The 13952-nt window shown below is 38.5% G+C and overlaps 2 protein-coding genes and 1 pseudogene across 2 annotated transcripts; all 3 read left to right on the forward strand.

The window, feature by feature from the left end:
- The first annotated feature begins 4595 nt into the window (after positions 1–4595).
- LOC116521157 (olfactory receptor 5V1-like) lies at positions 4596–5525 on the forward strand. The gene has a single exon (XM_032235855.1). It carries the CDS (start codon positions 4602–4604, stop codon positions 5523–5525), a length of 924 nt encoding a protein of 307 aa, XP_032091746.1. The 5' UTR covers positions 4596–4601.
- Positions 5526–6282: 757 nt separating this feature from the next.
- On the forward strand, positions 6283–7849 carry LOC116504859 (annotated as a pseudogene).
- Positions 7850–10771: 2922 nt separating this feature from the next.
- Positions 10772–11713, forward strand: LOC116522330 (olfactory receptor 5V1-like). The gene has a single exon (XM_032237201.1). It carries the CDS (start codon positions 10778–10780, stop codon positions 11711–11713), a length of 936 nt encoding a protein of 311 aa, XP_032093092.1. The 5' UTR covers positions 10772–10777.
- The last annotated feature ends 2239 nt before the right edge of the window (positions 11714–13952 follow it).

Below are 13952 nucleotides of genomic sequence, written 5' to 3' on the forward strand. Positions count from 1 at the left end.
TATGAAAATAATAGGTAAGATTTTATTTTACCATGTTTGTATTATGTTCCCAACTGGAGATTTAAAACCTAGATATAGAAATTGTCACATATACACACAGGATGTTTGATATGGATTGGAGCTGCAATTCACAATTTCGCAATTTAATGAGTTTATATGCCGCCTAATCCCGGGGGACTCCGGGCGGCTTACAAATACGAAATGAAATAAAATAACACATAGGGGAAGAATACAAACAATACAAACAATTTAAAAAACACAACATACATTTGGTTTAACTGGGGGTTGAACCTGATTAGAAAATCAGCAACCCCAGGCCTGCTGGAACAGCCAACCAGCCTTCAGTGATCATCACTGACACTAGGCGTAATACAAAGCCCCAAGTTCCAGCTGATACTTTTAAAAACCATATTGGTGTGTCACCCACATGGCCAGCCATATAGCAACTGCAGAAATTCAGATTGGTTTTCTCACAGGACCAATGATGTGATATGCTCTTACCTTCATTGCTGTTCCTGATCAGGATGCCCAAAGATTCCACCACAGGGCACATTCAGGTACCAAAGATGTACTAGATGTTGGGTGATGAGATGCCCTACTTATTTATTTAGGATGTGTACTGTGGCAGGAAATTAATACTTCCTTCCAGTTATCCGTGCCCAGTTTTTCCTGGGTTGCTGAGTTGCTTATCCCCTTCTGAAGTGAACATTGTCTTTTATTTCTTTCTCTGGTAGTCTGACTTCCTTTGAGTAAACCTGCTCTGAAGTCCAGCAAAACTTCTCAAAAGAAGTGACATTTTCAGTTTCTGCAACTCTGGACCAGAGGTGATATTGAGCTGGTTCTTACTGGTTCAGGCAAACCAGTAGCAGTGGCTACTGGAGGCTCGGCCCACCTCCTGTGTTACCTGCATGAGCACGCTCACATTTGTGAACTGGTAGCAAAGGTAAATGAATCCCACCACTGCTCTGGACCAATTTCCAGTGGTTTGGAGCCATGCCAGAAATGCAGAGAATGTACAGAGGAAATGGTATTGATAAATAGTTTTCTGTGTTACATTTGCAAAAATAAAAGAAACAATATATGAAGGACCACAGTAGCAGACACTTTCCTTTGAAGACAAGAGATGGGAATATGAAAATAATAGGCAAGATTTTATTTTACCATGTTTGTATCCTGTTCACAACTGGAGATTTAAAACCTAGATATAGAAATTGTCACATATACACACAGGATGTTTGATATGGATTGGAGCTGCAATTCGCAATTTCACAATTTAGCAATTTAATGAGTTTATATGCCACCCAATCCCGGGGGACTCCGGGCGGCTTACAAATACGAAATGAAATAAAATAACACATAGGGGAAGAATACAAACAATACAAACAATTTAAAAAACACATACATTTGGTTTAACTGGGGGTTGAACCTGATTAGAAAATCAGCAACCCCAGGCCTGCCAGAACAACCAGGTTTTGGTGGCTTTTTGGAAGGCCACGAGGGTGGGAAGGGTCTGGATCTCTTCTGGTAGCTCATTCCACAGAGCTGGAGCAGCTACAGAAAAGGCTCTCCCCCGAGTGGTCGCCAGTCGGCATTGTCCGGTCGACGGCACCTGGAGGAGGCCTAGCCTGTGGGTTCTTATCGGACGTTGGGAAGTGTGTAGCAGGAGACGGTCTCTGAGATATCCAGGTCCAATGCCATGTAGGGCTTTAAAGTTAATCACCAGAACTTTGTAGCGCGTCCAGAGACTAATAGGGAGCCAGTGCAGCTCGCGGAGGATAGGTGTAACAAGGGTGTACTGAGGTACACCCGATATCGCTCGTGCAGCTGCATTCTGGACCAACTGCAGTCTCCGAACACTCTTCAAGGGCAGCCCCATGTAGAGTGTGTTGCAGTAATCGAGCTTTGAGATGACGAGGGCATGAGTGACCATTTGAAGTGCCTCCCGGTCCAGATAGGGTCGCAACTGGTGCACCAGGTGAACCTGGGCAAAAGCCCCCCTGGTCACAGCCGACAAATGATGTTCTAAAGTTAGCTGCCGATCCAGGAGGACACCCAAATTGCGGATCCTCTCTGAGGGGTGTAAACGTTCACCCCCCGGCTAATAGATGGAAAATCCAGACTATCCTTGGGAGGAAACATCAAAAGCCACTCGGTATTGTCGGGATTGAGTGCCAACTTGTTTACTCCCATCCAGACCCTAACAGCCTCCAGGCACTGGCACATCACTTCCACTGCTTCGCTGAGTTGGCATGGGGCGGACAGATACAATTGAGTATCGTCCGCATATTGGTGGTACTTGATCCCGTGCCAGTGAATGATCTCACCCATAGGCTTCATGTAGATGTTAAATAGGAGGGGGGGGACAGGACCGAGCTCTGCGGCACCCCATATTTGAGGGGCCTAGGGGTCAACCTCTGTCCTCCAACCAACACTGACTGCGACCTGTCAGAGAGGTAAGAGGAGAACCACCGTAAAACGGTGCCTCCCACTCCCACCTCCCCAAGTCTTCGCAGAAGGATACCATGGTTGATGGTATCGAAGGCCGCTGAGAGGTCAAGAAGCATCAGGATAGTGGAAAATCCTCTATCCCTGGCCCGCCAGAGATCATCGGTCAGTGCGACCAAAGCAGTTTCGGTGGAGTAATCAGGCCTGAAACCCGACTGGAAGGGATCAAGATGCACAACAGTGATAACCTTTTGAAGAAATCCAAGGAAACAAGTGGTAGGTTTGCTTGAATAAGTGTAATTCTTTCAGTTAACCTGGAGATGGATATCATTAATATTTCAATACTATTTGTACTTTCCTGCAGAAAGTCCCTTTTAACTCAAAGGAGATTGTTTCTTTTGATTAATAGCATTGTAAAGTAACTTTTTCTAATTTGATGCTGTTGTGTTTCAAAAAGATTTTGTCTGAGTGCACTTCTGCTCCAATGAAACTCAAATCCAACTGGTATCAAATTCCTTGGAGACTTTGGAGTCCCTCAATAGTCTCTGTCTTAATGCTGTCATTTGCATTTGTTTAAAAAGGAAGAATAGCAAAGACTTTATTTTGATGATAGGAGCAATGATTGCCAATGTGATACCTGAGTAGCCATGCATGTATTTTACTTGATTCAAGATAAATTCTTCATGCTGTGGTTACTGCGTTGATAAGGTAAACGTAAAGGTTCCTCTCGCACATATGTGCTAGTTGTTCCCGACTTTAGGGGGCAGTGCTCATCTCCGTTTCAAAGCCAAAGAACCAGCACTGTCCGAAGAAGTCTCTGTGGTCATGTGGCCAGCATGACTATACACCGAAGGCACATGGAACACTGTTACCTTACCATCAAGGTGGTGTGTTGATACAGACAAGAGAAACAAGAAAGGCAAGTGACTTCATTTTCATTGGAAGAATAATTTTTTTGCCATTAGACATTATCTAAAGTCATCTTCCATGTTCAGGTACTCTCTTGATGTGCAGGATTTTCCTTATGGATATATGGTGAAATATGCAGACCGCCACCCAATCCACCTGGAGGCCAACAGATGAAAATGAGTGGATTTTGTCTGCAGTTCTATTCTTTAATGAATTACTTCTCCTGAGTCACTGTCAGAACAAAGTAGATTTTATCCATAGCTTTGACAAAATCTCATCTGATAACCTTAGGATATTTTGATTTCTTAATGTTTAACCTCCAACTGCAGAATGGGAAGGTTTAATTTAAGGGATTTTTCAGGAGGCTTAATAACAGCCTTGAAAACATTATAGTTTTGCACTGTATTGTTATCATTGGTGAATTGAAATCCATTTAGCTTTATGTTTTTGAAAAATGAAACACCCGTAACTTATTCATGCCTGCTAGCAATAGAGATTTTGAAGGGTAAAATGTTTACAGATGGTAGACTAGTAGGAGTTTCACAAATCTAATTTGCCGCTTCTGATAGGAACGTTACTGAATAACAAGAGCAATTCTAAAATAACCTTTTGGAGCAATTTGACTCTCTTATGCATTCCTGAACTAAAGTCGAATTAAGAATTTGCAACCAATGGATTTAAAGATTGAATATATGCAGTCAAATATTACAGTCATAATATTTACCCTACAACTATTTTTTATCAATGTTGTTTTGTTAATTTAGATATTGACTAAGTCTATTTTAAACATAATGATGTAATTTAATAATGTTCTGCTCTTTATTTCTTGATCTTATGTTAATATTTAAATAGTACTGTAACTTTTATATATATATAAATATTATAATCTAAGTAATCACAGAAAAAGAGAAAAGATGATAGAAAGGGAGTGGACTACTAAAGCTTCCAATGGCATCATGACCCGTAGTAAGAGGTAATAAAATTTAACATTGATCATTAGCCCCAATTACAAAGAGAAAGAGACACTATCTGTCCACTTATATAGTTTTCTGTTCCATTGTGGATTTATTCCTAACATCCAATTGTCAACTACCTTCTGTAGTCTGCAGATATATATGGAAGAAATGTAGGTGATAATCTGCATCTCTGCTATACCCTAAAATTCAGAAATATGTATTCTCTTAACAATCCTCTTTTGTGCTGTCTTGTTTTAGGTACTCCTGCAGCTCAGTCTGATTGCCAGAAAGATGGAGAAAAGCAACACGACTGTGTTGATGGACTTCTACTTGACTGAACTGTCTGATCTCCCTGAAGTACAGACTGCCCTCTTTGTGGTGATTCTGCTGATCTACTTGACCACCCTGGCAGGGAATGGGGCTATTCTCATGGCCATAGGAACAGATGCTCACCTCCAAACTCCAATGTACTTCTTCCTGAGTAATTTATCACTGCTGGACATCCTTTGTCCAACTGTCATTGTACCAAAGATGCTCCAGATATTCTTGTCAAAGGACAAGAAAATATCATTTGTTGGCTGCGTGCTGCAACTCTTCTTCCTGATTGATATGGTGGGCACTGAAATCTTCTTGCTTGCAGTGATGGCTTATGACCGCTATGTGGCAATATGTAGTCCTTTACATTATACTAACATAATGAATAAAGAATGGTGTATTCAACTCATGGCTGTAATTTGGCTATTGGGCTTAATTAATTCTATGATTCACACCTCATTGACATTTAGGTTGTCTTTCTGTGGCTCTAAGAAGCTCAACCAATATTTCTGTGATCTTCATCCTGTGAGGGTTCTCTCTTGTTCTTCTACCTACCTTGCTGAAATTGTTCTTCTTCTTGTTGCTGGTATTATAGGAAGTGGGGCTTTTCTGGTTACCTTGATCTCTTACATCTACATAATTTCTACCATCTTGCGCATGCCTTCCACTGAGGGGAGGCACAAAGCTTTTTCCACCTGTGGTTCTCATTTGATTGTTGTAAGTCTTTTCTACGGGGCCACCATTGCTACCTATGCTCGTCCCACTTCTTCTTATTCAGGCATACAAGACAGAATAATTTCCATGCTATACGGGATAATCACTCCTATGCTGAACCCTATGGTCTACAGTCTGAGAAATAAGGAAGTTAAAAAAGCATTGTACAAAGCCTTCAAACTTTAAAGATTTTCATATTTATCTCTTTTCTTTCCTTCTTTAATTATCAAAAAGTGTTAAGTGTTTAAAGCATTCTTTGTTCTCTAATTTAGCCATAATATCATTGTTAAAAAAAAAACCTAGATAAGCACTATGATAGCCTATTTTGTTCAATATTTGTAATGGTATGTGGCAAAGATCTTGGGCAAAAGACTGAGCAAAGAGAGCTGCCAAGAGAATGGTCAGATAAGAGACATCATAGCCCACAAGTGGATAGTGGGAAATGGCAAGAAGCATAGACAAGACACTCCTTTGTTTCTTGGGCTGTAAAGGAAATTGGGGTGGGGATGTATTTTCAGACTTTCAAGATTTTGTCAATATAATTAGAATTAACTCATTTAATTGTGGGTTTGTCCCATGAGGCTGACAATATTTTTCTATTTGTAAAAGAAAGAAATAATTTGGTGTAGTTATTAAGGCATCAGGTTAGAAACTGAGAAGCTGTGAATTCTAGTCTTGCCTTGGTACAAAGCCAGCTAGGTGGCCTTGGGCTGGTTACCTTTTTTTCAGCTCCAAGAAGAAGGCAATGCCAAATCAGTTCTGAAAAGCCTTGTCAGGAAAATTGCTGGGACTTGTCCAGGCAGTCACTAAGAATCAGACATGATTGAAAGGAAGAAAAAATAATCGATAAAGGGTTGGCTGAAGCTTTTGTTTTTGTTTTAGAACCATCCATGCCTTAATATCAGAATGCATGAAATTGTGATGTAACTGTACTTATAATGCAATGTTGCAACAGTCCAATTCTGTTATCCCAAGTGACATTCTCACTTGTAGTGAGCTTCCTTCCGTCTATTGAAAAGAAGAGAATTTTAATATTTAATAATAAATGTGCTTTTTTCCCTACTCAAAATAAATGTTTGTTTTAATGTTTACAGATCCATGGTATTCTTCTATCAATTTTTGGAATTTAAATAACAACAGCTTTTAACTTAATGTCTATGGAGATTTTCAGTCATCCCGGACATGCAAAGGTGCTTTTTCATGAGGTAACTGGACTTTCTTGTTTTTCTTTGAAGACATTTCACTTGTTGGATGAAGGAAAGTACAGTTGCCTCTTGGAAAAAGCACTTTTGGGGCTTTTAACTTAATGCATTTTCCCCTCCTGTTCTTAATTTTCTAAGAAAATTGTGAACTACATGCAAGTGAGATTAGAATAAGTTCTCACTATATGTTAATACTCTTCTTTAGCCCCTCAGAAATTCTGATTTTGAATGGATATATTAACATCTCTTCCATCCTAGACTAACACGGTTGGTGAAAAAGTTATGGATTAACTGAGATTAATGTGCCTCTCATGTTTGAGAACTTGTATAGAACTCAGCTGTTGTACTGAAATGTCCCAACTCCAGCTTCTTTCATTCCTTATTGCCTCACCGACCACCTGTGATTGTCCTCTGTAGAGACAATCTGCACGCACTGCACCTTACTCTGTTTGTGGTGATTCTACTGCTCAACTTCACCACTCTGGTAGGGAATGGGGCTATTCTTATAGTAACAGTGACAGATGCTCACCTCCAGACTCATATGTATTTCTTTCTGTGTAATTCAGCTTTGCTGGATGCCCCTTGTCCTACTGTCACTGTGCCAAAAATGCTTCTTGTCAGAGGACAAGAGAATATCCTTTATTGACTGCATGCTGCAATTCTTCTTCCTGATTTATGTGGTAGGCCCTGAATTATTATTATTTTTGCTTGCACTGATGGCTCATGACCACCATGTGGTGATAGACAGGACCTCACACTACACAAATATTATAAGCGAGTGACTATGTGCTCAATCGGCAGCTGGGACCTGGCTAACAGGGTAAACAAATACCATGGTTTTTACCCCACTGACCTTTATGTTACTTTCCTGTTGGCTCTAAAAAGTTAATTTGTTACATACTGATAACCAGTATGGTAGGTTCCACCAAGGTCCTCTGATCCGGCGGGAAAATACTCAAAGGTGATTGGCCAAGCTGTCTGACAGCTCCCTATAAAAGGGCTGCTGTCAGACAAAGCAGTTGCTGGATTGAACATAGTTATTACCAATAAAGAGCTGTTGTTAATTGCCAAGCCTCCAATCTAACATAATCAATATTACTGTGACATCCCTTCCCCCACTCTTTCATGTATCTACCTGAGCTTGTCCTCCTCCTTGTGGCTGGCACTTTAGGGTGTGGTTCTTTTCTTGTTACCCTGATGTCTTACATCTATATAATTTCATCTATTTTACGCATGCACTCTGCTGAGGGCAGGAGAAAAGCATTTTCCACTTGTGGTTCCCAATTTTCTGTTGTTTGCCTCTTCTGATGGACCACACCAGCAGCAGTTTCAACTCATTCAAAAACCAACAAACAAAAAACCTCACACCTATTTGTTAGATTTGTTTTCCACATTTCCTGTAGGAGCTGATAGCAATGTCAATAGACCTCCCCCATCTCATTTTGCTATACAAAGCTAGCTTGTGAGGTGATTTGGCCCATAGAGACCAATATTCCTTATTAAAAAAATCAATAGATAAATATAAAATAATCCAGATATTATTTTTAAATCAAGAAAGACAGAAATAGATTGTCTGAATATTGGGATGTGATGGGGAGTGCCAGCCTTAATCCATTTAGAAGGCATAGCAGAAATTGCAATTGTGCAAGCCACAGAACAATAGCTCAGAACATAATCGTCTTTCTGTTATAATGGTTAACAATGTCCATACCCTGGTTTACCATGAAAAAGATATAATTTCCTTTAAAGACAAGAGACGGGGATATAACAATAATAGGTAAGATCTTATTTTATCACATTTGTGCCCTTTTCACAACTGGAGATTTAAAACCTATATACAGAAATTGTCACATATACACACAGGATGCTTGATATGGATTAGAGCTGCACAACAGAAATAACCTTTTGAACAGACCCAATTGCAAACAAAATAAAAAAGTACAAAGTTCGCTCGAATAAGTTTACTTCTTTGAGTTACTACAAATGGGAGATGGATATCACGAATAATCCAATACCATTTGTACTTTCTTGGCAGGAAGTCCCTTTTTAATTTACTTCTCAGAGATTAACAGTAGTGTAAAGTCACTCTTCCTACTTTGATGCTGTTGTATTAAAAAAAAACCCCACCAAATTGAACTTCTGTTCCAAGGAGACTCAAATCGAACTGGTATCAAATTCCTTGGGGAACTTTGAGTCCCTCAATAGACTCTTTGTCTTAACGCTGACATGTGCATTTGATAAAAAGGAAGAGGTAGCAAAGACTTTACTTTGATAATTGGAGCAATGATCGTTAATGTGATGCCTGAGTAGCCATGCATGTATTTTGCTTGACTCCACATAAATTCTTCATGCTGTGGTTACTGTGTTGTTACAGACAGAACAAACAATAAAGGCAAGTGACTTCACTTTATTGGAAGAATAATTTTTTTCCGTTAGACATTATCTAAAGTCATCTTCCATGTTCAGGTGCCCCCCTTGATGTGCAGGATTTTTCTTATGGACATATGGTGAAATATTAAGACTGCAGCACAATCCACTTGGAGGCCCACAGATGAAAATGAGGGGGTCTATTTTGTCTACAGTTTTATCTTTAATGAATTACTTGCCCTGAGTCAATGTCAGAAGATACTAGATTTTATTCATAGCTCTGGCAAAATCTCAACTGATAACCTTAGGACATTTTTATTTCTTAATATTTTATCTCCAACTACAGAATGGGAAGGTTTAATTTAAGGGATTTTACAGGAGGCTTAATAACAGCTTTGAAAATATAGTTTTGCACTATATTAATACAATACAATAGCAGAGTTGGAAGGGACCTTGGAGGTCTTCTACTCCAACCCTCTGCCTAGGCAGGAAACCCTATACCGTTGCAGACAGATGGCTATCCAACCTCTTCTTAAAGACTTGCAGTGTGGCGGCATTCACAACCTCTGGAGGAAAGCTGTTCCACTGATTAATTGTCCTAACTGTCAGGAAATTTCTCCTCAGTTCTAAGTTGCTTCTCTCCTTCATTAGTTTCCACCCATTGCTTCTTGTTCTACCCTCAGGTGCCTTGGAGCATAGTTTGACTCCCTCTTCTTTGTGGCAACCCCTGAGATATTGGAACACTGCTATCATGTCTCCCCTAGTTCTTCTTTCTATTAAACTAGACATACCCAGTTCCTGCAACCGTTCTTCATATGTTTAGTCTCCAGTCCCCTAATCATCTTTGTTGCTCTTCTCTGCACTCTTTCCAGAGTCTTCACATCTTTTCTACATTGTGGCGGCCAGAACTGAATGCAGTATTCCAAGTGTGGCCTTACCAAGGCATTATAAAGTGGTATTAATACTTCATGTCATTTTTGGTGAATTGAAACCCATTTAACTTTGTGGTTTTGAAAAAAGAAACACCCGTAACTGATTTATGTCTGCTAGTAATAGAGATTTTGTAGTATAAAAGGTTTCTTTGTATATCCTAGGCTAGTAGGAGTGTCATAAAACTAATCCACTCCTTCTGATAAGTACCTTATAGAATTACAAGAGCAATTCTAAGCTAACCTGCTGCAGCAATTTGACTCTCTTATGCATTCCTGAACTAAATCTGGATTAAGAATTTGCATTCAATGGATTTCTAGGTTGAATATTTGCAGTCAGATATTAGTTTCATAGTCTATAGCCATAACTACTTTTATCAATGCTGTTTTGTTAATTTAGATCGTGACTAAAGCCTCTTTTAAACACAAAAGTTATAATTTAATAATGATCTATTCTTCATCTGTTCCTCCTATGTTAATATTTTTATAGTACTAACCATTTATGCTGATTTTTATAATCTAAGTAATCACAGAAAAGGAATAAGAAATGACAGAAAGGGAGTGAAAAACTAGAGATGATTTCTAACTCCTTCATGCTTGATCATTGACCATGAAGGGATGAGGGGTTCTGGATTACTAAAGCCTCCAAAGGCATCATCATTCATAAAAATAGGTAATAACATTTAACACTGATCCTACTTACAAAGACAAAGAGACACTATCTGTCTACTTGTATAGTGTTCCCCCCAATTGTGGACTTATTCCCAGCATCCAATTGTCAACTACCCTCTGTAGTCTGCAGATATATATGGAAGAAACGTAGGTGATAATCTGCATCTCTGCTATACCCTAAAATTCAGAAATATGTATTCTTTTAACCAACCTCTTTTGCGTTGTCTTATTTTAGGTACTCCTGCAGCTCAATCTGATTGCCAGAAAGATGGAGAAAAGCAACACAACTGTGTTGATGGACTTCTACTTGACTGAACTGTCTGATCTCCCTGAAGTACAGACTGCCCTCTTTGTGGTGATTCTGCTGATTTACTTGACCACCCTGGCAGGGAACGGCGCTATTCTCACGGCCATAGGAACAGATGCTCACCTCCAAACTCCAATGTACTTCTTCCTGAGTAATTTATCACTGCTGGACATCCTTTGTCCAACTGTCATTGTACCAAAGATGCTCCAGATATTCTTGTCAAAGGACAAGAAAATATCATTTGTTGGCTGCGTGCTGCAACTCTTCTTCCTGATTGATATGGTGGGCACTGAAATCTTCTTGCTTGCAGTGATGGCTTATGACCGCTATGTGGCAATATGTAGTCCTTTACATTATACTAATATAATGAATAAAGAATGGTGCATTCAACTCATGGCTGTAATTTGGCTATTGGGCTTAATTAATTCTATGATTCACACCTCATTGACTTTTAGGTTGTCTTTCTGTGGATCTAAGAAGCTCAACCAATATTTCTGTGATCTTCATCCTGTGATGGCTCTCTCTTGTTCTTCTACTTACTTTGCTGAAATTGTTGTTCTTCTTGTTGCTGGTATTATAGGAAGTGGGGCTTTTCTGGTTACCTTGATCTCTTACATCTACATAATTTCTACCATCCTGCGCATGCCTTCCACTGAGGGGAGGCACAAAGCTTTTTCCACCTGTGGTTCTCATTTGATTGTTGTAAGTCTTTTCTACGGGGCCACCATTGCTACCTATGCTCGTCCCACTTCTTCTTATTCAGGCATACAAGACAGAATAATTTCCATGCTATACGGGATAATCACTCCTATGCTGAACCCTATGGTCTACAGTCTGAGAAATAAGGAAGTTAAAAAAGCATTGTACAAAGCCTTCAAACTGAAAAGATTTTCATAGATATCTCTTTTCTTTCCTTCTTTATCAAAAAATGTTAAGTGTTTAAAGCATTGGCTTTTTTTTCTGATCTAGCTATATTGTCATTGTAATGAGCCTGAGTGAACACTAAGATTGCTTGTTTTTGTTCAATATTTGTAATGGTATATGGAAAACAGCTTTGAAAATTGAGCATGCTGAATTGTCATATAGGAAACAACATACCCAGCAGCTGGATAGTGGGAAGATCAAGAAGTTTAGATGAGACATTTCTTTGTTTGTAAAGAAAATGTGGGAGGAATGTGTACTTTCAGTTTTTCAAGATTTTGTCAATGTACTTAGATATAAAATCATCTAGTTGTGATTGGGTGGTCCACGAGGCTGACAATATTTCTCTTTTGATATCCATAAGGAGAGAACCAATTTGGTATAGCAATTAAAGCATCAGGCTAGAAAGTGGGAGGCAGTGAATTCTAGTCTTGCCTTAGGCATAAAGGCAGCTAGGGGTCTTGGGCTAGTTACTTTCTCTCAGCTCTAGGAAGGAGGCAATTGTAAACCATTTCTTAAAAACCTTGCTTTTTTGTGTGTTTTGTCTCTTTGTGTTTGTTCAAAAATAAAAATAAAATATTTATTAAAAAAAAACCTTGCCAAGAAAATTGCCAGGACTTGCCGAGGTAATCACTGAGAATCAGACATGATTGAAAGGAAAAAAAAAATCTATAAAGGGGCGGTTGAAAGTTTTTACTTTTGTTTTAGAAGAAAACCTTAGATATTAGAACGGATGAATTTGTGATGTAACTGTACTTAAAATGCAATGTCGCAACAATCCAACTCTGTTATCCTAATTGACATTCTCACCTATAGCTGAGATTCCTTCTGCCCTCTATTGAAGAGAAAGCAATTTTACTCTGTGATAATGTGATTCCCCCCTCAAAATATATGCTTCTTGTAAAGTTTCTGGATCTATGGTATTTCTCTACCAACTTTTGGAATTTAAGTAACAATAGCTTGATATCTTAATGTATGTTTCTCTTTTGTCTTAATTTTTATAAGAATACATGAAATTCATGTGAACTACATGAAAGTGAGATAAGCATATGTTCTTATTATATGTCTATACTCCTCCTCAGCACCTCAATAATTTTGATTTTGAATGGGATTTATTCAGATTTTTCCAGTGACAGAACCAGCAGTAACTCAGGCAGTGGCAACCCTCTTCCTTCTTTCTTTTTTTTTCAATTTAACTTTTTAATTAATTTATCAAAGTATAAAATACAAAGAAAAAGAAACATGGAAAAATAAGAGGAAGGGAAAAAGAGGGGGTATCGTGTAATGGGAGAAAAAAAGAAAAAGACACCAACTTCTGACTCTCTTTGGCACTGTTGAAGTAACATTACAACCACAGCAAATACAAGCATTTCTATAATAAGCCTGTCTAGTTTACAAAAACTGCAAAGCACAAAATCCAGAAGCAATTTCAAACTAGAGCCAAAATTAAATACATTCTCTTATTTGGATAAAAGAATCATTTTAACCATCTCAGCTTCTCCTTCCTGTGGGGAATAATTTATCATTTATAATTTCAAATCTAGTCTGTAATATTTTGCCAACTTTAGAATATTATTCAGCATTACTTAAAGGACTCATTTTATACATACAAAACTAACTTAAAGCTTTCTAACAGTACATATATCATTTCTTTTAAAAAAATCCATCCTAATTAATTAAACTATATTTAAGTCACCCATTAAGTCACCCTGAAATAGCCATCATATCTTTTTTTCTCAAAGAATTCTCCTCCTTCCTCTTTTTGATTATATTACAAAGGTTCCTTCTATGGTGGAATGGTGATTCCACCATAGAAGGAACCTTTGTAACTCCCCCATATTCAGTATATTCAGTAATATGTTCCATAAAAGATTTCCAGTTGGTGCCTGAAATAGCCTTCCCTGTTCCATAAATGTTTGAGCATATTCGCTCCCATATTCAACTTTATTGGGAAAATGATGACACTCAATTGCAACTTTGAGAAAAGTAATTATTTTGAGATCTAATAATGGAATAGAAATGGTGTCAATCACTTTAGTGGATGAAGTTTGTCAGGATAGGGATGAAAAAAGAGGTCTTCCTGGTTCCTCTGGTTGTCCCAGGGTTAAATATTCTCCTCCATGCCTTTTCTCACCATGCTGGATGAAACCATTGGAGGGGAGCAACTGTTGTGTTGTGTAGGATGATATTTGTTTATTTATTTTATTTGTATGCT

Source organism: Thamnophis elegans, chromosome 1, assembly GCF_009769535.1.
Source record: "Thamnophis elegans isolate rThaEle1 chromosome 1, rThaEle1.pri, whole genome shotgun sequence".
Lineage (NCBI taxonomy): Eukaryota > Metazoa > Chordata > Lepidosauria > Squamata > Colubridae > Thamnophis > Thamnophis elegans.

What these genes read in the sequence shown, in the direction of transcription:
- LOC116522330 (XM_032237201.1), top strand. Translation starts at nt 10,778, where the DNA reads ATGGAGAAAAGCAACACAACTGTGTTGATGGACTTCTACTTGACTGAA.
- LOC116521157 (XM_032235855.1), top strand. Translation starts at nt 4,602, where the DNA reads ATGGAGAAAAGCAACACGACTGTGTTGATGGACTTCTACTTGACTGAA.